Source organism: Gymnoscopelus microlampas (assembly GCF_963454915.1).
Source record: "Gymnoscopelus microlampas genome assembly, chromosome: 8".
NCBI classification, from domain to species: Eukaryota; Metazoa; Chordata; class Actinopteri; order Myctophiformes; family Myctophidae; genus Gymnoscopelus; species Gymnoscopelus microlampas.
The window spans coordinates 31,715,587-31,742,878 of NC_139945.1; the positions used below are offsets into that span (position 1 = coordinate 31,715,587).

General features: G+C 40.8%; 1 protein-coding gene across 2 annotated transcripts in view; it reads right to left on the reverse strand.

Annotated features, from left to right (window-relative positions):
- Window positions 1-17,724, reverse strand: part of LOC311050179 (calcium-binding protein 8-like) — a gene marked incomplete at both ends in the record, with an annotated part of 88,008 nt that extends 70,284 nt beyond the window's left edge. Inside the window, 2 exons of one of the 2 annotated variants that reach the window (XM_084064161.1) lie at window positions 8,715-8,836; window positions 17,528-17,724. In XM_084064161.1, the coding sequence (XP_083920287.1) occupies window positions 8,715-8,836; window positions 17,528-17,724 (319 nt within the window). Of the gene's footprint in view, window positions 1-8,714; window positions 8,837-17,521 lie in introns of both variants that reach the window. The other variant, XM_084064160.1, reaches the window with a different exon arrangement.
- Between the last annotated feature and the right edge of the window lie 9,568 nt (window positions 17,725-27,292).

Consider the following 27,292-nt stretch of genomic DNA (forward strand, 5'->3'; position numbering starts at 1 on the left):
CAACGGTGGCCTTACCGTCTTCCATTGAGGTCGAGGGGCGGTAACAGGAAGAGTGGGCACTAAGGAGGAGTGGGCACCTCGATGTAAAATTGTCTATTAGGTCAAAAATGTAAAAAAAAAATATATACGTATATATTTGGAAAACGATCTTAAAGGGATAGTTCACCCCCCAAAAATATGTTTTTCTATTGATTAGTCACCCCATGGAGACCCCCATGGATATTTTTTAGTTTTTGTCGCAATCCCAAGCCAATAATTTTATGGCCAGCGGAACCGCTGCCGGTCAGCAAATTATTGGCTTAGGAATGTATCCTAAGTCAAAAAATGTTTATCTTTTATCTCGAGGCGGACAGGACAGACATTCTAGACTGCCACAGCTTGTTTCTAAACATAGCTGATGAATAGTTAAAAAAAAACAAATTGCTTCACATGACTAAGGTTGGTGTAATTAAGAGATTCGATATTATACTGTATGTTTATATACACAGATTTACAAATAAAAGAGCGTTGTAAAACGGTATCCCAGTCAGAATGTCATTTTTGTAATTTGTTGAAAGTAGAATGTCTCTAAAGAATGCTGTGATTGCTTGGCACGCCTGAACACAATGTTGAGTGTTCAATAATTTTAGGGACGGTGGAAGTGGAATGACTTGTTCTGTGGACTGCTAATGGGGGCAGGGTTTTTAAGAATTTTATTTTAGAGTCATAAATAGGGCAGTGCACTACCGTGAAGTTAAATCCATTGAGCGATAAATGGTCAGTCATATTATACTTTGTGTAGTCATGTGGAAAACGCACTGATGTGCAAATCACTTTCAGTGGATATGTACCAAAACAGAAGAACTTTGGTTGACACTGTTCCATTGTTTGTGTAGTGGAATTAAAGATACCCAGCTGTTCTGCCAGTCACATCAACCAATCAGAATCCTCTATCCCAAACCAGGCTTTCAAGTGGCACATTTCAACCCAACTTATGTACAATAAAGTTCATAATGCAAAATATTTCTTCCGGACTGACTAATAAAATTGGAACTTTTGGCTGGCTAATCTCACAGATGTTACAGGAAATGCCATATGACCTGCCACAAAAAAAGCATTTCCCCTGTAGCTGCTTGAGCCCTTACAAATACATCTATCATTCATAACAATACGCAACTTTTCTCTGGAGGTACCCATTTTGTCAGCATGATGTCAATAAACAGACACTTCATGCAAACATGCATGAGCTACACATGCATGTATTGCACACAGACATACAGTAAGCACACATTCATAATGTGCACACATAAATAAATGCACACGAATGCACACACACAGAGATGCACAAACAACTAACGAAGGAACATGGACACATCAAAGGCATAAGGATTTATTTTTGTACATAGAAATTTGCTTCACATGAATAAATATATCACTGAGTCAGGCCTTTGTGCAGCACTTTCCAATGCATGGGGCTTGTTGGAATAGAACAAAATACCATTTAGAACAGGTTTTTATATTCATGTCTCCAGTTCTGCACAAATACTTCACTATCTAGTATCTAGAGCCGCCTTAACCCATTAAGACCTGGAACGCATCTGTGTCACTTTTTCATTTGAGCAAAAAAGCATTATTTTTGAACTTCTATTCCAAAATAGCAGATATACAAGCTCATAGCATGGCACCAAGTGCCGCACTACGAGCTTGTAGATCTGCTATTTTTTTTTAATCGTGAAAATTTGAGCGAATCTTTCAATATATGTATTTATTTATTTTTAAAGCAACATTTTTAACTCAAATCTTTGCTTCTGGGGGATTCTACAAATGTCTTCTAAATCCTAGTTTAAAAAAAAAATAATGTTGCTAGAATCAGTGGTTCTCAAACTATTTCATGTCAAGGACCACCCACAATTATATGAATTTTGGCCCGGACCCCCCCCCCCCCCCCCAGAAAATGTGCGCTACAGAAAAAAAAAGATATTCAAAGCTTCGCACACATTTTATCAATAAAAATAAAAAAAGCAGATCTACAAGCTCATAGCGCGGCACTCTGGATCTACAAGCTAGTAGATCTGCTTTGTAGATTTTTGAATAGCCCCAAAGAAATCTTAAAAATGACACAGATGCGTAATCGGTCTGAAAGGGTGAAAAACAGAAATGATAAAAGTATGCACTGTTCCACTATGAGGGGACAGCATCCTAAACTAGTGGCTCTGAATAACTTCATCACGTGAGTGGCATGCTATCATTTGTTAATGGTGCTGACTGTTTGTCTTTATTGTGTATTTGCGTAATTGTGTACGGTATGTGTGCATGCGTGAATGTGTGGTGCCTGCATTATGTAATCCATTTGTGTCCACATCCTGTCTGACCTTGCCGATGTACTGTTGCAACAGGGCTCAGAATCAGCAGAGAAGAAGCCTGTCATGGCCACTTAGCCCGACAACAACTTCAACATGCATGGCACTCAGACAAATTAATCATAGAGGAACCACCTAGCAGGCATCACACCACCTGTCATTTTAAATATCAGCTGTAAATCCACAACCTCAGTGACATAACAAGTGCATCCAAAGAACAAGCTTCAAGTTCCCAAACTGAAGCTTAAAGGGATTCTAGGCAACTTCAGAGATCAAAAAAAGAAAAAAACTGTTGTCAAACACCGCCCCTCCACTCCACTCCACCCCCCCCACCCCCCCCCTCCTCATCAGCAGTTCGTTTCCCCGACCACCAGACAAGTGACGCAGGGGGGACTTCTGAAAGGGCCATGCCGAAAATAGGTTGCTTTATTCGGATACAATGCGTGTCACTGCCCACCCCTGCCGGGCTTCTCTGATTTTTTTAAAAAATAGGCTCTGTTATGATTAATTGACCACATATATGAAGTTAAACAACTAAATTCTATCCAAACGATATCTTAAAAGTAAATTCCGTGCCTCAAAAAATTTAGTTGAGAGCGTTTTAAAGTTTTAAACCGAAACAAAAAATAGCGACAGACAAGATGGCTGCCGCTCGTTTTTCGTCGGGTGCACTCAGGCTGGACTCGGTTCCATTCGGTTTCACTTGAACTCGCCACCTGATTGGCCAACCTTCACTGTCAATCACAGAACACTGAGCGAGGACGCTGATAGGACAGTTCACACCGACACGGACACGCATGGACGTTTCATTTACGTCCCGGACAGAGCCGGATACCTGAATGTCAAAACATAAATAGTAGGGAAAATACGGATTTCAGAAAGACTGTGTTTCAATGCAGGAAAACACCCCAGCATCATAGTGGCTGATAGAGGGAAAAAAAATGCAAAATATATATATATATAAATATGTTTTAATTTAGGCTTAAAGTTACCTAGAATCCCTTTAAAGAATAAGTCTCAGTTCAACGCTACAAAGGAACAATAATTAAGTGTACAAAAGTCGGAGCCATAAGTGCTCAGGTGTTACTGTGATCCACAAAGAATAGGGGCAAAACCTAGGGATGGATTATAGTGGGGTGCCTGGACAGTCAGTAATTTCAAATTGATGTGAAAGTTTCATTTTCACTTCTAATTTGAAAATAAAGGTCTATTGAATTTTGGTTTGAGTGTCAAGAAACCAGATTGAAATGTTTCCAAAATGTCATGGGGTACCCAAGGTACCCTTGTAGGTCTGTTAAGAGTGGGATCCTATGGTGAGACGCAGAGCCCCCCATGTACACCATGTACTGTACCCCATGTAACCCATGTACCTCATGTACCCAATGTACACCCAAGTACCATGAGCTCCTGGGGGCACCTGGGGTAGGAAGCTCAAGACAAGAGTCAAGAGCAACAGCAGAATAAGCTGTTTGGCATTGGTAGACTAGAGTCATACTTTTCACCCTAGTTTTCTAAAAAGAAAACGTTGGAAGGATTTGTGCATATCTCACTGAACTCAGTGTCTCAATGAATGAATGTGCACAAAAAGCATTATTCCACATTTAACTTCATGTTCACTTACATGCCCACATAATTCCTGGGCCTGAGCTTGTAGAACGGCAACTTTTGGTGCACAAAACAGGCTCAAATTCCCTTGTTGAAGTTAATTGTGTTCACCTGTCGTGCTGCTGTGCACAAACTTATCCCTAGTACAGTATGGAATAAAATAAGAAAATATAAGGCCTAAATACTATAACTTATACTGAATAGATAATAAATGATGAGGCCATGTATCAAATAGATCCAGCATAGCGATAGTTCAGGTAGGCACAGAAGGAAGGAGGTGTACACTGTTAGCTCACTCTCCCCCGGACCCCCCCCCCCCCCCCCCCATTCATTCGCTAACAAGTTAATTCATACATACACCCACTAGTCAGTCTGTATCTCCACGTTCAACCTCTCTTCGTTCTCATTAACTCAGCTAACTCACACACGCCCTCATTCCCACAGTGCAACTCAGGCGGTATTTTTAAGCAGACCAACATCTCTGTTCACTCTACATTCTCAACATTGTCAGCTACGTTCTGCAGCTGTCAGTGTTCAAACTCCCTCCACCACCCCAGGCTCCTCCCTGTGGCATTTAGTTTCCATAATGGATGATTCTGTGGATTGTACTGTGATATGTGCAACTACCTGTATGCATTGAAAGGTTCAATGTTATGTTCATGTACTGTAATAACTGTATTTTAGGCTCTGCTTCGGGGGGTTTGTGATCTCAGATTCTATGTCATGCTTGCGCAGGTAATCTTTAATATCACAGGAGCACAGTCACACCGCCATTCTGAATGCAATAACATTGCAATAAATGGTAAATGGTTAATCCTGAGACTGTCGTTTTCATATTGCTCATTGTTCTAAATTGATCAGGAAAAGCAAGCAAGGTGTTCAGATATGGCTATATGGAATACATGCCATAATACCCTGCTGTACTGCAATAACCTATTATCACTAGAAAACCAATCCAACACACTTTGGTGTTGTGATTGTGTTAGGCTATTATTATTCTAATTTAATAAAAATAATTTTCATGGATCATCTTGACTGAGGGGGCCGGATAGTCCAGGTGAGGGGCGACGCCCCCTCTAATAGTATCATCCTCAAGTATTTTGTGATTTATTTTACAGTTGTGGAATTTTGTATCAAATTACAATTCATACATTACATTATGTTGGTACCAATTGGTCAACATTTCAGATTTTTTCATAAAAGTATTTTGAGGAAGTCTAGTTCTCTGGGGCTACTGTGCATGGAAATAAACAATGCCTATACATAAACCTTTCAAATGATGCCAGCGAACCTTTGCCACCTTGTATGAACCGGCCCCTGTACCTGACAGACTATATGGTTTTGATGGCACATTACAGTACATCTCAATATCCAGACTGGATGCTTCCCTTGCAACAACTCCTTAAGGACCAAAACGTTGCCAGCATTGTGCCTTGCATTGATAAATTACTGCCCCGTTGCTACGCTTACGCTTCTCTCTGATCAATGGCAGACTACAACAAATCCATAGAAAGACACAACTACTGTACTTGAGTGCTTCACTTCGATATAGATATAGACTTTGGCATTGACCATGCATTACCTAAGACTCTTATAGGTAACAATTGCCTGTTTCTGGTAGGGTTTAACAAAGTGCACTAATTGACTGATTCCACACTGTCAGCCATGTGACAGCTCGGCTCGCTGTAGCGATGGCTTAATTCTTAATTGCTCTGCACAAATATAGTAGCTTGGTAAACCCTCCCTCCGGAAATCTCATTTCCATTTGATTTCAGGAGTGAGTCTGGCATGATCGCCCATTCTGCAATATTGGCTGTGGGCTGGAGTTGGGCGGGAGTAATACCGTTGACTGACAACCCCTTCAGCCAATGATCGTTGTTCTCCTCCAGCCAATCAGCAGACCTCCAGACTAATGTGACGCAACGGGACTTTTGAGACGGCCTTGCCCAAAATAGGTTGCCTTATTCGGATACATGCGTGGCACTGCCCGTCCCTCCCGGTTCTCTAAATTTGTATTTTTAAATAGGCTCTGTCATGATTAATTGACCACATACAGTATATGAAGTTAAACAACTAAATTCTATCCAAACGATATCTTAAAAGATATCTTGAAAGCGTTTTAAAACCGAAAGTAAAAAGTGTAACTGGCCACAGAAACAATGGCGGATCATTCCATTTTTGTCGGCTGCACTCAGTCCCATTCGTACTCGCCACCTGATTGGCCAACTGTCGCTGTCAATCACAGAACGATGAGCGACGACGCTGATAGGCTCGGTTAGCTGGTAATTCCACTAGAAACCCCCACAATGGGCGACCATGCCAGACTCACTCCTGGAATCAAATGGAAATGAGATTTCCGGAGGGAGGGTTTACCAGGCTACAAATATCGTGGACCCCAGGAAGAATAGTCTCCACTAAGGTGTAGACTAATGGGGATCCTTAATAAACAAACAAACAAACAAACAAACTGCCTCTGTAAATAGTGTGAGGCAGAATTGTTGAATGTGCACTAATATAGGCAAGAGTAGAAGTCTTCACAGGGCTACCTGTACTGACAATGCCCGAGACCGTACATGTTCAGGTCCAGATTCTATGGCCTCGGTTCCCAAAATTGTTTATCATTATGTGTAATACCCAAGAGGATAAAAGGACCCATACTCAGCACTGATAATAAGGAGAGAAAAGCATGAAGTGCATTATGATTAGGCTGACCTAGGATCAGATTACTGCTGTGCAATATACAAGGAAAAAAAGCTGAGCTGCGCAAGCGTGCCAGGCTGCCAGCTGGCTGAGTACAGTAACTTGAGACAGCGTAAAGCTCTGGTCAGACAACTGCGTCAGACGTGTCGTAGTCAGCGCATCTGAAAAGTATGCTGATCTGTCAGACACATACATTTCCAATATTATCTTGCGGGGCTGTAGGTGATGCCGACAAAGTGACGGTTTTCCGGTGTGTAGTTCATTTGACTTGCGTTGGGAGTGTTGGCTCACTGAAAGAAAACTACAAGCAAAATGGTTGCCAAGTGCAGTCGACGCGCTGCACTTCTGTTCTGTTGGTTGGCACTTGTGACAATGACAACATGCAATTTTATGTAACTGTCTCTTATAGTAGGCTGCTATGGAGTAGCCTATAACTGGCATCTACTTGTAGAACGTTATTTTTAATAGCAATTGTAATTATTAGGTTTGTCAGATCCATACCCAACAGTTGGGGTCAGTTCTGTAATGTCTCGGAACAAATCGGATCAAAAAATTTCACATTCGTCCCATTCGGGTTTGGTTACATCATTAGAAAAAATGTCAGAACCAATCGGGTCTCTGAACAAATTTCATGGGCCCATTAGGGTTGGGGTCCATCACTTGTGAAGAGCTCTAGACTACATTATGTGTAGCTGTATTAGAGAACAAAAATGGACACATGGTATTTAAAATTACATGCAGTGGTGTGTTTTCACTGTTATAAGATGAAAGAAAATCTATATATTCAGCTTTTCGTAATCTTGCAATAGGTTTTGAATAGACACCATGCTTTAGGGATATAAAACATAATGTATACACAATAGTGATTGCACTATATAGTTGTACAGCTTTTCGCAACTGTGCTTGCCATGCACAAGGACAGTTCACTGTCTTTTGAAGGTATTGTTGGAGTTGGGGAAGCACTGGTCTTTCATTTCCCCTGCTCAGGTTTCACATTTATTTTACCATAGCATATCAATTCTCTGTGGAATCAAATGAGAAATTTATGCTGTGCCAATCTCTCCATGCATATTAAAACTCAAGCAACGCTGATAGAGCAGCTGGCTATTACGGTGCACACTGCAGCCAATTTGCCTAGCAGCGGCTTAATGTGGCATTGGTGGATTAATATTATTTAAGTCTGGGTGCCTCTAGTTCATTCACCCCTCTGTCTCTGTGACACTACCACTGCTGACTCCAATAGACTGTATCGATCTGCCTCGTGTTGTACAGGCTGAGGTGATTACTCTCAGACACAGGCTAATAACAAAGGGTTCATAAACACAGCATCAGCTATGGGCTCATGACAAAACAAAAAGACGAAGCCAGCACACAGCAAATGACTCTACTACTGTTAAGAATAACGCATAACTCTACTTGGAAGGCCTAAATGCTTGTTGGCTCAGAAGATGAGGACACAGCTTGTTTGCAGAGTGTTTTTGCAGTACCATGGTTTATTTGAGAGTACCACTGATGGCCCCCCTGTGTTCTGAAAGAGCTATCAAACCTATGATATTTGTAATTATCCGGTATAGGTGTTTCTGAAATACTGCATACTGTACACTCCAAACTGCTTTTTCATACCTGAGACACAGAGATTATTTGTGAAAGAGCAAGCCATTGTATTACATGTTACATTGATATGTTTTTTTTTAAAATATATATAATCCACTGAGAACACATCTAAATGATTTTTAGTAGTTACTACTAGACTGAAACACCTCTCTTACAAGGAACTACATGATATGAAACTTTGTGGCCCTGAGAGATAGTGCTTTCCACAAATGTGTGATTTAGCGTGCACTGTGGCACCAAAACCAATGTTTGCCAGTTCACTGTACACTTGTGTAGTGAATTGCAATAAAACATCACTAAGCCATATCAAAATAAAGAAATAACAATTAATCCTTTCCTCTTTGCAGGAGGAGTCACCAGCTAATTTCATATTCCCCAGGTCAACCAGCAATAATGTCAAACAACATTGCCCCAGTCTTTCACTTTCACTATAAGGTCAAACCCAGGGTGTCTCACCATCTAGCTCCTCTACTGAGATGCTGGCCAACACATCACTGTCAGTGTCAGACATTGAGCGACTCAGGTAGTTCCCCTTGTAAAGCAGGCCTGCCGTTACATGGTGGAACGGCATCTTCTCCCTATGGAACACACAGAAACAGAGAAGAGAGAGAGAGAGAGATATTTAGTTAAGGCAGTGGCTTTGAAGATCTATACAGCAACATCCTGGGTGTTTATTTGTACAAATGTAACCAAATGGACCCGTAAGCATCTGAGTTACAAATGGAAACAGAAACAGAGAAGCGAGATCAAAGTCAAGGTTTATTTATTAGTGCCTGAGGGTAAATTTGGAGTATCATAATGTATGAACTCCTAAGAAGTGCTTTTACACACGCATAAACTCACTCACACACTCACTCAAAGCATCATATTGTGCTATCTTTGTTTAGTAGTACAATGGCTGCAGGTACAAAAGCATTTCTGTATCGTTTTGTTCTTCACCTAATGGCCACCCCTCATCAGATATGTTTGCCTCACTGACTCATTACATGGTTTGATGACTTGCCTGTCCTTTTGTCTGAGCTTTAAGTAATGTATAGCCTACCTGAACTTTATTGTGTTTGTGGCTTCATGTGCAGTTTTTTGTTAAGAGTTGCTTGTGACATCCCACCCTGTCCCCTAGATTATGCTTTTTGTTGTCATGTAATTCCTTCACACGCCCGGCGCTATCTCTTGGCACTATCCCTTGATTGTGCACAATGCAGCTGGCTCTGCCCCTAAACGATATTGTGCGGCAGCCTTACCTGTTAAACATTATGACTACACATATGACTGTCTTATTTGCGCCTGGAGGTGTGGCTGATGGGCGTGTACTTGCAATATCCGTAAAATTGCTATTGTGCCAGACACGTGTATGGGAAAACCGCATGGCGTGTCCTCAGACCCCCCGCTATCCATTCCATTTGGCTGTTTACAAAGAGCACGCCTGGAGATGGAAATGGTCGGGCACACATTGCATGCATGTAAGATCCCAGAGCCGATCTGAAAGACTCATATTTCACTCACAATTTAGGTGGCATTTCAAAGACTTATCAGATATTTTCGGAGCAGCTCTAGCAGATTGGAAATGCAGAACAATCCCTGCGCTCAAGCATTTTGGAGAGTTTAGGGTTAGGATAGAAGAGTCTGTCACGCTCAATACAGCCTCTGTGAGGAAGAATAATCTCTTCATGCATCTGATAAATATTCTCAAATAGCCTACGTTGATGTCAGCCTACGTTGATGTCATGAATCCATAGGGTCATTATGCCATGCCACGTCTGTCTCTGTACACAGATATTACCGGGCATTATTGCCGATACGCGAGAGTCACACAACATTCAGAAGTCTTCTTAATTGCCCTAATACACCTAATTCTCAACAAATCTCTGTGATTCAAATTTTTCGTATAATTAGCAGAAATGAGAGTGTAAGATTTTAGTCTATTCAAAGACAATGATTTGTGCTGTGCAGTGGCATTCGCTCAAAACCACACACTTCAGTTCCATTAATCCATTGTGCAGGAAATAAAGAACGGATTGCAATGATATAACGTTCTAACACAGGCACTTCTGAATCAAGTGATTGTGATTGTGATTGTGACTGTCATTACAATTTTACTGTAATCCACTAAAGCGTGACTGTTAATTCCTTGTTCCTTGTTTTTATCAGCAGTTGCCAGTTAAGCTTATCAAAGACAAATCGTTCGCTATAACCACACCAGACCATTCAGTTTAAATAATCCAGAACACAAGTGATTGTTGTGATTTAAAGTTCTATGTGTTTGAGTGTTGGTTCTGTGAATCAAAAATGACAATCAAAGGCAATCAAAATGGTCCAGTTGAAATGTAAATATCAGACTGTCTCTCTTCCATAAGCAGAGAGGGAGAGAGTGTACGATAGAACTGGGCATAACACATACAGCCAGCCTGTTCTTAAAGGCAATAGCACCTGGCATGCTGATTGTTTTTTATTAATGTAACACCCAAACCACATCTATCTATGCATAATGTAAGGGGTACTTACACCAAATTAGGTATACAAATGATGTCGTGAGTCATGTGACAATGACTGTCAAACAGGGTTTTGATATTTCATACAGTTTGCCTGTAATTGCCATCAATAATTGGTGGGTGTGGCCTATTTCTGACAACAGCACTTTCTCTTCTACCCATATGACGCTACAAATGTGCAAAAGTTCAAGTGTATATCGGAAATACACTATTTCCCCATGGAGCTTCCTCGTGTCCTTCCGGCTGGCCGCACGGCCACAACTGACACCTGTGCTCCGAGGAGTGCCTTTTTCTAGGTTTAAATCTCTGCTTCATTAGTCTCGCATAGCCACACAACTATTCCACAATCTCCGAATGCTATATAGAGTCTGGAACTACACCTCCCGAAATCCGAGAGAGGCACTTCCGTTCACGAAAATATATAAAAAAATATCTTTACATTTTAAATTCCATTTCTGCTAAGCAGCAAGCTAAATTTACTTATTTAATTTTGATTTATATTAGGATAAATTTGCGCGACTAAAGACGAAACGGAAGTGGGGAGGAGGCTTCACATCCGGTTATATTTTAATCATGATCAGAGCTTCCGAGTCCCATACTGTATGACCATAAACATTTGAAAATTGTGGGAGGCAACAGTCTGGCCACGTGAGACTACTGCTTCATTGACCTTTGTTTACCTACTTCATTTTTTATATGCTTTGTATGCCTTTGTCTTCTCCTTGCCCGATTTTTTTATTCATATCTTTTGATTGATTCCCTCTGTGCCGAACCTCTGCAAGTAGGTTTTTACGGTGTGGCTACAGTCCAAAACTGCTGCAGCTGCTTTCTGTAATAGCCCAACTATCTGTCTGAAGAGGATGCTAATTTCAGTACAAGTTCTACAAATAAACGGTTTCCTAATGGAAACTGGATGAAAAGATTAAAACAGACACACACACACATACAAAAACACATGGATTTCTGATCATTCCCGAATGGTTTCATTACGCCCGCAGTTCATTTCTGACAGCCCTCTGCAAAGTTTAAGTATCGTCTGCTCCCGCAATATTTTGATTGGGCTCTGATTACATTAAAAACAGAGATAAATAATGAGAGAGACAGACAGACAGACAGACAGACAGACAGACAGACAGACAGACAGACAGACAGACAGACAGACTTATAGCACCACAGACAGCAATACAATGGGTTGGGCTTACTGCTCCTCAGGTTATTAATAAATAATAGATGCATAATACCACAACGTTTCAAAATTACGTTCTCCTCTGCATTTAGACATTCAGATAATTGTGCTCATATCAAGCTTAAATAAACCACACTTGTCAGTCCCTGCCTTGCTTTGGCTTTGTAATCTCCATGCTTTGATCTTCTTTCAAACTTTGTCAAGTCCATACTATGCTCCTCCATGCTGCAACAGTGCTCAACCCACACAGTTGCATGCTTCAGGTGCGCTACTGTACATACTGGTTATTACAGGGTGGGACCCGCATTTTAGTTTTGTTTGCTTGTTAGATTTTTCGCTTATTCCCGCCCACAAAAACGTCGCTTGCTATACAGTAGATTCTTCTTTGTTGGCAAGAAGGAGAGGATGATTTGTCCCGGCATCGACTACAAGGGCCCGAACGACATCACCATTAAGAACAGGTACCCTCTCCTTATCTCTTCAGCATTTTTGTTATTGCAAGGTGCTAAGATCTTTACTAAGAACACTTCAACACTCCTAATGGGATTACGAGGTACCTCCCCTTGCCGTATTTCGGTCCAAAAACATCTGTTTTGGCCCACTTGAAGCATCCCCTATTCTGGGGGGAACATTTGCCAGAAATAACAGATCTACAAGCTCACGGCACCTCTTCTGGCGAAGGGTTTTTGGTGTAGAGGGAAACAAGAGCAGACCAACTCAGACCCGATATAGAGGAGGGTTTAAGTGGTTAACATATCTAGGTTTTTGCGTATGTATCTATTATACACAAGTTCATTCGGAAATAGCATATTTCGAGAATGCTGGCCTGCCAGGTGGTCTCTCTCTGGTCATTCAGAAATTACAGTCTGGTCCGAGCGTCGGAGATTCTCAGAGCGTATTTCCCGACACACCCGAAGTTGTTATAGAGAAATATTTTGTTACATAACTACATTTTCTATTCGTACAAAAGAGGCATGCTTTAAACAAATACATACTATTTATAAAGCACCTTTGAGTAAACTTTTAATATCTTTAAGAATCTTTTGTATCTCTAAGAAGCATGTGTCCTCTTTTTGGGGTTCAAAATGTGGTCACCGTACACAGGAAGTCTGAGATCCACATTACTAGACCCCATCTTGATTTATAAGACTTGTCCTTTTAATTTCCTAATTCCTTCATTATTTAAGTGTGTGTTATAATTATGGTTGCCATCTACTCATGGAACATTATTGTAATAAGCTAAATTATTTCTGTCAGATGTTTCAACACTGCTGAATTCCACACAAACTATTGATTACCAATATACATTATACATATACATTACCCTTATGTTTATCCTCCAGGGGTAAATGTGTATACAGTTCAGTCAGTGTTAAATAAGTCAGTGAACCTTGGGGGGATCAATCAATTGTAGTGATACTACTATAGGCAAGGGTGTAAATTAGATTTGGAGGCATCCAATTTTTCTCATACTGTATGTGCTTTGTTGTAAATGAGCACATACCCATTCTGGCCAATGGCAGAATACTAAACAGATCTGTGGGAGAACCTTGCCGTGTTTATGGATAATCGTCAGAGAAGGGCACCTGCGTTTGCCCCTGTATGTCTGTCTGTCTGTCTGTCTGTCTGTCTGTCTGTCTGCCTGCCTGCCTGCCTGCCTGCCTGCCTGCCTGCCCACAGCTATTCTCACAAACTACTAGACCAATCAGCATCATATCTTGTGTGCATGGCACCAACAGGCCAAGGAACTCAATTCCTCCTAAAATATTTTTCAAATCAGTCAACCTTAATGATGTTATTTTTGTGAATTGATCATCTCAGACCCATCATTCTCCCAGGCTATGGGTTACTGTATCAACGAGGCCATGGCTCCTGTTTCCTATGCACAAGCAGCACATTGTGAAATAGACTATGACACTATGTTAGAGTTACGTTAGTCCTTGCATTGTGCACTTAAGTTACATAGCCTACATTTAATAAATTCCTGTTCGGTGTTACTTTGAATGATTTTACAGTAGACCATGTGATATGGTCTACTGGACAACACATTTTAATAACATTTTACTGTTACTCTCACTTAGACATTCCTTGTGATGTTTTTTGTCAAGAGTTAAAATCAAAATATGCCTTTATTTCATAAGCTTGTGCAGTACACTACTGTATGGAATGCAAAACACAGACTTGTCCTGTCATGCTGGTCCTTTTAGTTTGCATTTCTTTCATAGACTGACTGATCAGCTGATCGACACGCTTTGCCTGCATGCTCTAACTAGTTCATTATTTTTATGTCAATTTGGACAGATATGGGGGCTGCTGTCAGTTAAATTCCTGGGCTGATTTGTGCGGGACTGTTTTCCACGGGACCATTCTATTTCTGACCACCTGCTCCTGCCCACAGCAAAGTTCAAGTACCGTCTGCTCCCGCAATATTTCCATTGGGACCCAAATACGTTACAAACACAAAGACACACACAATGAGAGCGAGAGAGAGAGAGAGAGAGAGAGAGAGAGAGAGAGACATTACAGCACCATGGACAGCGACTGAGTGGGCTGGCCTGGGCTTACTGCTCTACAGTAGGTTATTAAATGAATAACCTACTGTAGAGCAGTAAGCCCAGGCCAGCCCATAAATAATAAATACATGCATATACCGGTAACAATGTTTTAACCACAAGAACATTTATTAATATCAAACTAAAGTAAAGCACAGCCACACTCGTCTAAATGTCAGACCTTGCTTTGCGTTGGCTTTGTAATCTCCTGCTTTGATCTTCTTTCAAAACAAATCTCATCTAAGAATGTGGGGCAAAGGACAACCACTGCCCCTCTACACTCTACTCATTCCAATTTATAGGCAAATTAAAATGTTAGAGCTCTGGTGCTGACTCATATTTATATATAATCGATGTCCACAGTAGATGTGCTTGTGGTGGCTACTGACATAATTAACCAAAAACATGTATGTGAAAAAGAGCGGAGGCTCACAATTGTCATGGTGCTGCTGAAAGGTCATTTGAGTATTGAACCTGTCTTGTCCCATGGCCAGGCATGAACAATCAACATATCACCTCAACACTTATTAGTCCATGAGCCAGAGCCCAAAAATTGAGCAATGATTATCGAAAGAGTGGGCAAAACCATACCTATATTAAATTGTTTATAGGGTCAATATAAGTAAATAAATATATGATAATCTTTCCACAGGAGCAGCTTTTTCATATTCATCACACATTTTGTTATTTTCCCCATACGTGCATGACAGGTGAAAAATGACAACATTTAAATAATAGTTATTATAATAAAACTTCCCCAGTTGATTGAAGACAATGATTTGTCATATTACAAGTTTTCTGAAATTGTATATTTAAATATGCAAATTGGGCATTTAGTCCATGAGCCAGAGCCCCAAAATTGAGCCAGATATTGAATATTCCCTCGTTAAACCTTTGATTCCAACATCTTAACAAAATGAAATAAGAATGTTGACTTAAATTGGCTTGAAAACTCCTACTTCTACTGCTAACATAAAATCTGCATTCTAATGGCAGGCATCACACAAAGAACCGAACCAGTGTCCTGAGGTGAGGAATGACTAATTGAAGTGAAACCTGACTCAAAGAGCATAGCTTTATTCATAGCCGTCTCCATGACAGGCAGGCCAGATGGCGATTTCTCACATCAGGCCCTGCAGTATAACAACTATGTCAGTGTGGGTACATGGCAAGGGAGCAAGCAGATTATATTTGCACCATTAGCAGGTTGTGAAACCTCAATATCGTCATCTCGACATTTCAAATGTGTATGTTTTTTTTGTAAATGAATGTCCTACTTCATCATACAAGCGTGTCGCATTTGTGAAAATAGCCGATTGCGATGGATGTGTTTTGAGTTTGTAGATCTGCTTTTTTTGCTATTTTGTTATCGCTACTTTGGAAAAGTTAAAGTGGTTAAGGTTAAGGGTCATTTCAGTCAGGGTCAAATTCTCGCGCGCGTGCTCGTTTGTGCACACGCGCACAGGCGTCAAGAGCTGGATTGTGGTGAGCTTTTATTTTCCCCACACCGCGCAGGAGGACAAAACAACAATGATCGCGGTGCGATCACCGCTGATCCGAGCGGTAACGCCCGCGTGGAACGCTTCCCGTCTGCTACGACCTTAAGTGTGTCTGTAGGTTTTATAAATATTGAATGAATGAAAAGTATTAACAAGAGCTTGTGATAAATAATAATAACTACATTTGAACCACTGGAACACAGGTTATTTTTTTTATTTTTTTTATTTTCCTTTCCCTGAAAAGTAACTGTAACTGCGGAAACATAAGCGGTTTCCACCCAACAGTGACGATATTCTACTTCTATCTAAGCACAACATAACCAACCTTACCCACACAGGCTAACCTTTTTGTTATGTCTGATAACCAGGCACTTGTCAACAGGCCTAGCACCATGACTAATGTTTTTTAAAAGATATAATGCCGTTTATGTGCCATTGTCAAACTGTTGCTCAAGCCCACACCCAATGGAAATTGATTAAGTGGTTAATTGATTTGTTAATGTACTATACCATATTTCCCAAAAAATATAGATATATAAAAATATGCTTCTCGATTATTCAATTCATTTGGAAACGTAATCGATAGAATAATTGATAAGAAAATAATCCATAGTTGCAGCCCTACTGGAGTGCTACACAGTGCAAAACAGAAAGCACAATTGTTGAGTTTATTAAAACTGAGCCATCTCCTGTAAAGCAGTGGTTCTCAAAGTGGGGTCCGGGGACCCACAGGGGTCCTTGGGGGGATTCCAGAGGGTCCCCAGCAAAATGTGTTAATATAGCATCACACTAATTTTAACCACTTTAACCTATACTTTGGCTATTAAAAAATAGCAGATATACAAGCTCATAGCGCGGCAAGGAGTGCCGTGCTATGAGCTTGTAGATCTATTTTTTTAATGTGTGCAATGTGTGAAAGTGTGTGCAAAGTCTGCAAACCTTTGAATATATATATATATATATATATATATATATATATATATATATAAGCGAACATTTGTAACTCAAATCTTTGCTTCTGGGGGTCCCTGGAACACAATATTTGAGATGGGGGTCCGCGGCCAAATACATATAATTTTGGGGGTCCTTGACATGAAAAGGTCTGAGAGCCACTGCAATTAAGAATGACAGCGGGGTATCTTAGAAATGACAAAGGTTGATTTTCCCTTCTGCCCCAGGCTTTATATACTGGGTGACCCGAAAACAGGTTGCCCACTGTAATTATGTGGATTTCATCCTGACTGCTATCATGAAATCCTGTCATGTTGACACAGTCATGGTAAAGGCTAATAAGCAAAAAGGTCTGTGCACTCGCATCATACCCCAGACAAAGAGGAAAGCAAAGTATCAAAAAAGCAATTGGACTGGTTAAACAAAGACAAACAACATTACTAAAAGAAAGTCCAAACATGCTCCACAAACTAAAAAGACAAAGGAGAGCATCCCTAAGTGCCAGCATGCTGCACACATTACGAGCGGAGATGTTTGCCTCCTGCAACAAGAGACTCCCTCCCTCCTCACCCGTGTCGTTTCTTACCCATACTGGTGGTGACTGTCCTCAGTGGGATCATGCAGCACAACAGGCTCTCTCAAGGGACTCTCCACTACATCCAGGGTCCCATCCCTCTGGCAGGGGGTGCCTGGTAGATCTCCGTTCATCTCTGACTGCGTCCCTGCCGCCCGGAGGCTGACAGGTTCCTCAGTCTGAAGAGGATCAGGCTCTGTGACCTCCTCTTCCATCTAGCCGGCAGGGGTGGCAGGCTCCTTAGGTGCAGCGATGGCAGCAGCAGACTGTCTGCCTCCAGACCGTTGAGCCTGACTGCCACCAGAATTTGGGTTTCTCCCAAAGCAGCAGCATCAGTTCCCGGAAAGCTGCTGTTAATATTTGAGCAGTGTGAGCAGCAGGTACAGTGAGTGCCTCCCTTTCACACTCTACTCCCTGACTCTCCGCTTTCCACCTCTCTCTCCCTCCCTCTTCTCTCCTCTCTCCTCTCTCTCTCTCTCTCTCTCTGCCTAGTCCCTACCAGTGCAAACATTCCTCCACATGGGGAGATGGAGTGGAGGGAGGGCTCATTAGTGAGTCCAAATGATGTCCTGCCTGCCTGTGGCTGTGCTTGGAGGAGAGAGAAAGAGACAGAGAGAGGGAGTGAGTCTGCAACAACAGCCCATAGTGAATGTGGTTGCCCTGTGCTTTGGTGCCTAGTGCAACAACTAGCCTACATGTCACCAGTGGTGTAAAGTAACTAAGTACATTTACTCAAGTACTGTACTTGAAGTAAAGATTTTAGGTACTTTTACTTTAGTGGAGTATTTCTAATGTTCAGTACTTTTACATGAGCTTGTAGATCTGCTATTTTCAAAATATTTTTCAATGCATTTTGAACTTGTGAAATAGGACATTCTGCACATTGAGTACTATTACATTTGGTACTTTAAGTATATTGTGATGCCGAATCCCGATACTTTTGCACTTTTACTCAAGGACATTTTGGATACGGGACTTTCACTTGTAACAGAGTATACTGTACTACATTGCACTAGGCCTATTGATACTTTTACTCAAGTAAAACATGCGAGTAGCCTACTTCTTCCACTGCAGAAAGCAACACACCGCCGTGTACGACAACGACATGATCAACGCGCTGTGCGTAAAACAAGGCGCCACCGCGTGGTGCAAGAGCAGCCTTGGATAGTGACTGAGTTCAGACGTGTGAAAGCATTATGAAGCACATCACCGCTTCTTCTAATGTAAGGTCATTACTACCATCACTGTGTGACACAGGCCATGGCAAAGTGAACACTTAATTCATCATTAGTTGAATCGATATGCGAGCTAATAGGCTCTATTTACAGCAACCATATTATGAAGACATTCACAGGTGTTACCAATGATACTAATGAAGGCTCTGTTCCATTCTGGTCAAACAGAGTCAGGGTGCTGATATTGTGCATGTTGGCCCACTGGAAACACTCTGCTACACCAGTGGGTCTACAGTTGGGGTCAAGGGACCCTCATGGGCTTCCAAATGCCCCCTTACAGGTGTGTAACTCTGAGTGTACACATGGAACCAAAAGGACCCGTAAGGGTTATGGGGGTCGTGGAAACGACTGTGCTAGACTAAATGGAACAGAGCCTTCATTAGTAGCATTGGTAACACCTGTGAAGGCAGTGATAATATGGCTGCTGTGCATAGAGCCTATTGAGTAGACTTCAAGTATGAGAATTCACAACAACAACAACAACAAGCATGCTGCTTTATGTCAATCAATTCTTAGGTCATAAAAAAGTCTTCTAGCAGCTCATGTGGCAACTATTAACTATCTATGTTGGTTAAATGTTCCACTTCCATGTTTAGACTAAATGATCAAAATGTGAATAAAGGTTTGAAGACAATGAATCTGTTTGGGCTCATTGAACTGGACCGGATAACATTGTAATTTGATTGAATGATTTAAGGATATAAGATCGTAATACAACAACAACAACAACAATGCATATTGATGCAACTTGCAAGTATTCACTCTTTCCAGGAGCTATAGCTATCACCAAATCATAAGCCACTATCCGGGTCGAAATTAACAACAGGTGCAGGCTAATCTGCGTAAAACACTTGTGTGATTAAGTAGCCTAACACATTAGCTGTATTCTTACAAAATAAATAAAACACACACAATTCCAAAGGAATCCGTTGTTCCCAACTTACCTGGTAGATATAGTCTTCAGAATCAATCAGTGATCAAAACGCTCGCATTAGAATCCGCTTTAGTGACTCGTCTCCGTCCTGCCTCGTCAAGAAGACACCTGCAGCAACGCAGGCTACTTTTTCAACGAATTATGCTTTTATTTTTTGGCAACGATAAGTAAGTATTTTCCATTACAAGAGCGATCGGTTGGTTCTTCTGTCATGGAGTCCACGCGTAATGGAAATATATAGCCTATATACGCCGCATCCAATCGAGTTAAGGCTATACTTTCCCCTCAAACTCTTGCAATTTTGAGGTTCTCATAAAACCAATTTGTTATTTATAGATTACAAATATTTCTCACTCAAGCCTGGCCATTTGTTTTGCGCAAAAATCCATTGTCAAATAGCCTACATGTGCCGAGAGCCCATAGATTGATGTGAACGTCCCAGTGTTAACAGAAGAATACCTCAATCAATACGTGATCGAGTAGCCTATGAACCGACCAGCCATTGACTACATCATTGATATTGGACTATGCGCGAACATTTTGATCCATGCATTTCAATTTGAAGGAAAGTCTACGCAGCCTGGAGTTGATATAAATCAGTGGTTTTCAACCCTTTTCATATCAAGGTCCATTATTTATTCGGCATTTGAGCCACGGACCACCGTTTGATGAGATTTAGCCTCATCAGACCCAAAACTTAGAATATTTTTTGCATATTTGTCCACATTTCCATGCGGTAGCCTATTCATTTATGTTGGTACCAATAGGAGAGATAAAATGCCAACGTTGATCAAAATAACAATTCTTCTATATTTGTGTAGACTTCTTGTAAGATGTTTAATAATAATTGAACTCTTGAGAGAGTGAAATGGAACCAAATGGACCTTTCACGGGTCCATTTGGTTTCATTTTACGCTCTCAAGAGTTAAAGATCTATGAGGGTCCATTTGGTTACCATTGCCAACTCTCCATCATTTAGCTGGGGACCACCTGGAACCCCCGCAAGGACCACTGGTTGAGAAATACTGAAATAGATCCTCGATCACGTTTTATCAATATCCAGCCATCATCCAATTCCAGATGGCGCTATTTCCCAGTGTTGGACGCACCCAATTGACATGAGAACCATAGCCTATGTCTATTTGTCTGCGCAATTTATAGACAGTGATGGAAAGTAACTAAGTAGGCCTACATGTACTCAAGTAGGGCTACTGTAGCCTACTTCAGTAGCCTACAAATCTGAAGATTTTTACACTTTACATTTTCAGTACTTTACTTCTACTTCATAACATCTCGGAGGGAAATATTGTACTTTTAATCCACTATAATTATTTGAAAACTTAAATTACTTGTTACTTTAGTAGATTTTGTATTATTATTACAAAGCATGCATTAACCACTTTATCCCTACTTATGTCCTCTGCTATTTGAAAATAGCCGATCTACAAGCTCACAATGCATCTCTAGCTTGTCGATCTGCTATTTTCAAAATACTTTTTATACATTTTGAACACTTGTGAAACTGGACATTTGCATAATGAGTACTTTTACTTTTCGTACTTTAAGTACATTTTGATGCCAATACTTTTGTACATTTACTCTAGTAAATTTTGAATACCGGACTTTTACTTGTAATAGAGTAGTTTTGCAATGCAGTATTGATAGGCTACTTTTAGTCAAGTAAAAAATGTGAGTACCTTTTCCACCACTGTTTAGAGTCATCTGCATTAAATCACAAAACCTGAATGTTTTACAAAAGCAAGACAACCAACTTAAATGTGGTGTAAGTGGAAAATATAGGATACAATTAGTGTTAGTATGATTGATACAGGGGTCTCTTTCCCTCCAGCTCTTTAGAAAACTGAAAATACATGTTCAGTTAGGGATACCAATTTTACCCAAAACCTATACAGGATACAATTTAAATTGGAGGTGATGAAACATAAAGTAGTAGCTGACAAAATTGGAACTGGAACACTATCAAATTGAAGCTGGTAAATGGGTAGCCTACTTTCTCCTGACTGATGACATTTGCAACCCACCTGAAAATGCATTTTCTGTTTACTATGAGCTGGAGAGACTAAACAAACATTCCCTATAGCAAGGACTTATAATAGAGCTTTAACTTATTATAAGTCCAAAAGTGGTATTATAAAACAAAACATGTTTTAACCAAAAATATCACTTCCCTGCCTGTGTCTCTTTTATGCCCTTTAAACATTTTGGCTCCAATTGACAAAGAAAGGAAATATACAGAAGAGAACAAAATGCATAGGCTTTCGGTTCTTTAAAACAAAAAGTCTGAAAAAAGTGTGTGAAATTCGTTCGCCCATAGTTCCCATCGTATTGTTATTTCCATAGAAGAAAGAAAGGGAAGAAGGGGCGGGGGGGGGCAAGGGGGAAAGGAGGATGCACTTGTGGACGTTAGTTAAGGCTCTAGAAAAAACACACAAGTCACACCACTACTGACATATTAAGAACACAAAGGTTAATACATAATTGTCAATGCCTTCACTGTCATGAACATATATAGTTTAACAATGCTAGGAAAAGGACAGCAGTTTAATGCGTGAGTGAATGAGTTGTAGGCTACTATATACAGTAGCTAATAAATTAAAGATAAATAAATTGAAGATATATACGCGTAACTATGCAGGAGGAGCCTAGTATTGTAATTAAACACCCATTAGATGTGAAAGTGGTATGAAATAAAAACGTTCTCAAAATCCATTCTGTCCCCATGTCTTGCCTGTGAAACAGCTTCATCAAGGGTCTTCAACAGTGGGTTGGGGACCCCAAGGGCCAAGGGGGTCCTACGAGTTACTAAAGGGGCCGCCAAATTATTTTGTGAAAGGCATTGTTTTTTGTTTTATTCCAGAAAATACTTTATTATAAAAGAAACAAACAAATACATATTTAATTTACACAACACTGATGATAGTGCTATCAAACCAAATGAAGCCATCTAAGCCATGCAGCATCACTTGGAGATAGACAACCCATGTAGGCACTTAAAAGAAAAACCTGTCAAATAATTCCAAGCTAACCTCAAATCTCAATGGTCAACAGACCATAGATGAAACAATCAGCTAAATATGGTGAACCTTTGAAAGCCTCTTATCCACTTGCGATCACGTTGGGAGGCACAGGAGGAAGACTTTGATGGGATTCAGGCAACCAGTCTGCAGCAAGAGTCTTATAGATAATAATGTATACCATCGAAAGTCACACATGTATTATTTACTTCATGTAGCCTCCTAGCCTAGACCTTGAGGGCTGAAATTACATGTCCAAACATCATTGTGTTCCATGTCTGATGCAAACCACAAACTTCACAAAATACAGTTTGACAACTGCTGCAAAAACCAGACCAAACCAACTAGAAAAAGTGCTCAGGTCTCTGCCAGGTCAGTTTTTGCAGCGTCTTTTGACAAGGAACATAATCTGTGCATCCTCTTACAGTGACACACACACACACACACACACACTGCAGATCACGCACGCACGCACGCACGCACAGTATATACATCACACAGACACGAGACACCACATATGTGCAAATGAAAGTCCCCCACATTTATCACACATTCAATCTTAGCGCAGTAGGCTACGTGCCCCAGTTGCCAGTTCAGCCTGGGAAAACTGATCTGCAGGAGGTGTGTGTGTGTGTGTGTGTGTGTGTGTGTGTGTGTGTGTGTGTGTGTGTGTGTGTGTGTGTGTGTGTGTGTGTGTGTGTGTGTGTGTGTGTGTGTGTGTGTGCGCGTGCGCGCGCCCCTGGCCCCTAACATGCGTATATGTGTATATGTTAGGCGGAATGAATCACTGAAGCTTCACTCCTGCAGGATTTTTCGAGAGGAAAAGTCATGAGTCAACTGGTCTGTTGTGGATTAGCTGACATGAAATTAAAATCCTCTTCCAAAAAAACACCCCGACACGGCCGAAGGACTCTGGCGTCTTCAGAACCTTTCTGGGACAAATACTGGATTTTCCTGACAATTAAGTGACAAAAGTGGCGACGCACGCACTCTCACACACACACACACACACACACACACACACACACACACACACACACCACACACCACACATACACACACAGTGTGAAAGCAGCAAAACATTATAGATACACCTGGGTTCACCTGTCTGTAACATCAAGGTCACCAAAATTGTAAGCTTAGGCTGATTTGCCTCCTAGCGTGACAATTCCAACTTCATTTGCCTTTAATTAGCAGCCAGCGTAAGCATGGCGACATTCTTTGACATAAAAATGCGAGTAAACAGCTGAGATTGAGTGATATTGAAGAACGTGCTTCGCAGTCCCATGCACATGGTAATGGTCAATGGCTGTGTGCAATTTTAGATCAATAGCACCAGGCACTGAGGAGAACCGGGCAGAACAGTTTTTGGGCTCAGAGGTTTGGGCTCAGAGGTTTGTGGAATTATAGGAGGATATTGATGATGTATTGATGATGATAAATATACTGTATCTATCTATCTATCTATCTTAGGATTGGGCTGAAACTTAAAGCGGGTTATTATGATCTGGGCAAGGTCATGGTGTGGCCGGGGCAAAAAGTTGTATACTTTTTGAAAAATATAACTTTTAAATATATTTGATATATTGGATGCCAATGGAGAGGCAAATACAATGTAATGTAAAGTTAACTCCATATTTGGATATAAATATGACAATATGATATCACAGCGAGCCACACTGTTTCAACATACACAGAAATATGATTTTGTGCCTTACACTGTAGATGAAATGAAAGAAAAGACTACATTAACTTTTATTTTGACTTCCAAATAACATTAACGATGCCGGTACATCTAGTGTCCAATCTGGTGTACTGTCTGCTTCAAATAGCTTTATTGACAATTTGTCCAACAGTACCTGCTGTGTCCTACCCGGCACCAGGGTCAGAATTTCTCAATGGCAGAAGAGTAGGGAGACCACTGCAGGCGTGCTATATTGTATACTCTACCAGACAGATTGGCTAAATGTTTTATTCATTACAATAAGTCTCGGATTGCAGCTTAAAAAATGTAATAACATATTCACATTGTAGTCTACTTTTAGCATGAAAATACAGACACAGAGAGGAATGTGTGCCAGGCAGGAGGAACCCCAGAGGGCTTAAATAGTGAAGCTATAATTAAGGAGCTATAATTAAAAGAACAAAAAGGGGCAAAAGCATTAGCTAGTGTTAAATCAGGAAACCTGTGTTGCCACTGTCCTATTGGTCAAGGTCACATATTAATTTTGTTTCATGAATCCCCCCTAGGCGGTGTGCCTAGTGTGTTCTGATTGTTTCTTATGGGTTTCTGATACAGTCTGATACAGTTGATCGATAGCCTATCTATCTAAACAGGCTGTTCTAGTTTTTTTAGAAAGCCAGACAGATGTTCATTTTTCAGGAAATGACAAAAACAAAACAAAAAGTGGAGTTGGGAGGTTTGGTGGACTTAGCTGGTTTAGCAGAAAGTTTGAGGATCCAATGGCGTTAGCTGGTTCTGTCAGAAGCGCTTTTTAATACTTTTCATTGGTTCAATATTTTTTTTAATCAACACACAGACATAAAGGGTGTTCAATAGCACTGATTTATAGAAAACTAGAAAAAGTGCTCCTCTGAGCACAGGTCTCCGCCAGGTCAGGTACGTTATTGTGGCCTCCTGGTGGCGCTATAATAGACCAATGTGAAAGTTGTGCCATTTATTCATAGGCCTTTCACGGCAAGTGGACACTGCATTCATGATTTGGGGCATTTTGTTCCAAAAATGTGTTTTGCTAAATTAGACCTGCTGGTGGTGCTATAACAGGCCATTGTGAAAAGGTCACATGGCTGTAGAGATGCTGTGTACCAATTTGCATGATGTTTGGATAAAATCTGTATGTCAAACCAGGAGGCACAAATCGGCCTCCTGGTGGCGCTATTACAGGCCCATGTGAAACATTTGGGGCAGAGTTCTGAATTGGCATCCAGGGAGTGTGTGTGCGCAGTTTCGCAGCGACCGGGCCAACGGTGCCGGAGATTAGCTGCTAACCAACAGATGGACACACACACGGACGGACGGACGGACAGGGGGTAAAACATACTCTCTCGCCATGCTTTCGGGCTGGCGGAGACCAAAATGCAAAAGCGGAAAAATTGGGTTGGTTTCTGCCGGACAGCAATACATTTGTACACCAAATATGAAAACAGCAGGAGGGAAAATAATGTAAGTGTTTTTCTATGCTGTTTGCCTATTTTGTAACTAGTTTAGTGCAATAGTGCATGCTAGTGGCCCTTGAGAGAGATTCATTGTGGCCAGCAATACCATCACTTTTTGTTCATATCTAGTACTGTGTCTTATAGACAGCGGCCAGTACTCCCCATGAATTCTTACTTTATTGAAGCAGCGTATGGAACATATTGAACAGAAAGCAATGACAGAATTTGGAATGTAGCTCCATGACACGGGGGCCTGTAAATGACCATAACAGTATCAAAACGTCATTGTCTATTCACAGCTTCAGGCAGTATTCTACACACTTTAAAACGTTACCAAGCTTATCTGAATACCTTAGTCAATGTTGGATAAACATAAGTCATGGATACAATATTTATTGTGCTGGATTCCTACTGTATCTCAAGCAAGTTTCAAGTTTTCAAGTTATGCTTCAGAAAATGGCCAGAAGATACCAGAAGACCACTGGTCATTTCAACTTTAACCACTACACAATGGGTACATTTTCAGGCACTTGTTTATCAAGGTTTAGAGAAAAGGAGAACAGCATACTGTACCTGTAGTACTGTACAGCAACTTTCCTCTGCCCTCTTCATGGGGCATAGGTACTGAAAAATAAGAGAATGATTCTCGTTAGCCTGGCAGGTGGAGCTAACTGAGTGGAAAATGTAAAAGTTTCCCTACTTTTGTGGCCAGGTGACAGTCGGGGATAAGTATCTGCCTTTGACAGGGCCCAGAAATGTGTGGACAATACCCATACACTGTACAATCCATAGTTTTCATTTCATTCTCAGTCTCTCAGAGTTCAATTAAAACTTGAGTTTGTGATGTATGTCAAGACCATACTGTGAGCATATACTCAGAAGCTGTTGGAGACCAGCACTAAACGGACTGAAGATGACCAAATCATCCACATACATCAGGTGATTAATTAACGAGTCGCAAACCCTACACCCTGTACCACATGCATTTAAAATCAATGATAAATCATTCATATAAACATTAAAAAGAAAAAGAGATAGAATTCCGCCCTAGCGGATACCATTGGTCACATGAAAGGGAGCAGATATTGACTTCCCCCATTTTACTCTCATCGTCTGGTGAGCATACCAGAACACCAATATTCTGACTTAAGAAACTCTTTGTGTCAGTTTTCAAAATAACTTTTCATGATTAATGCGGTCAAACGCCCTAGAAGCATCAATAAACGATACAAACATAGTAGAATTCTGCCTACTGTATTTATCTATAATCTCTTTAAGAGCAAAAATACACAAATCAGTGCCATGTTTCCGTTTGAATCCATGGTTATCAGCAGACAAGATCAACATTTCAAGTGTACTCAGTAGAATTGTCTCTAGCACTTTGGACAAAAGGCTGGCCAAG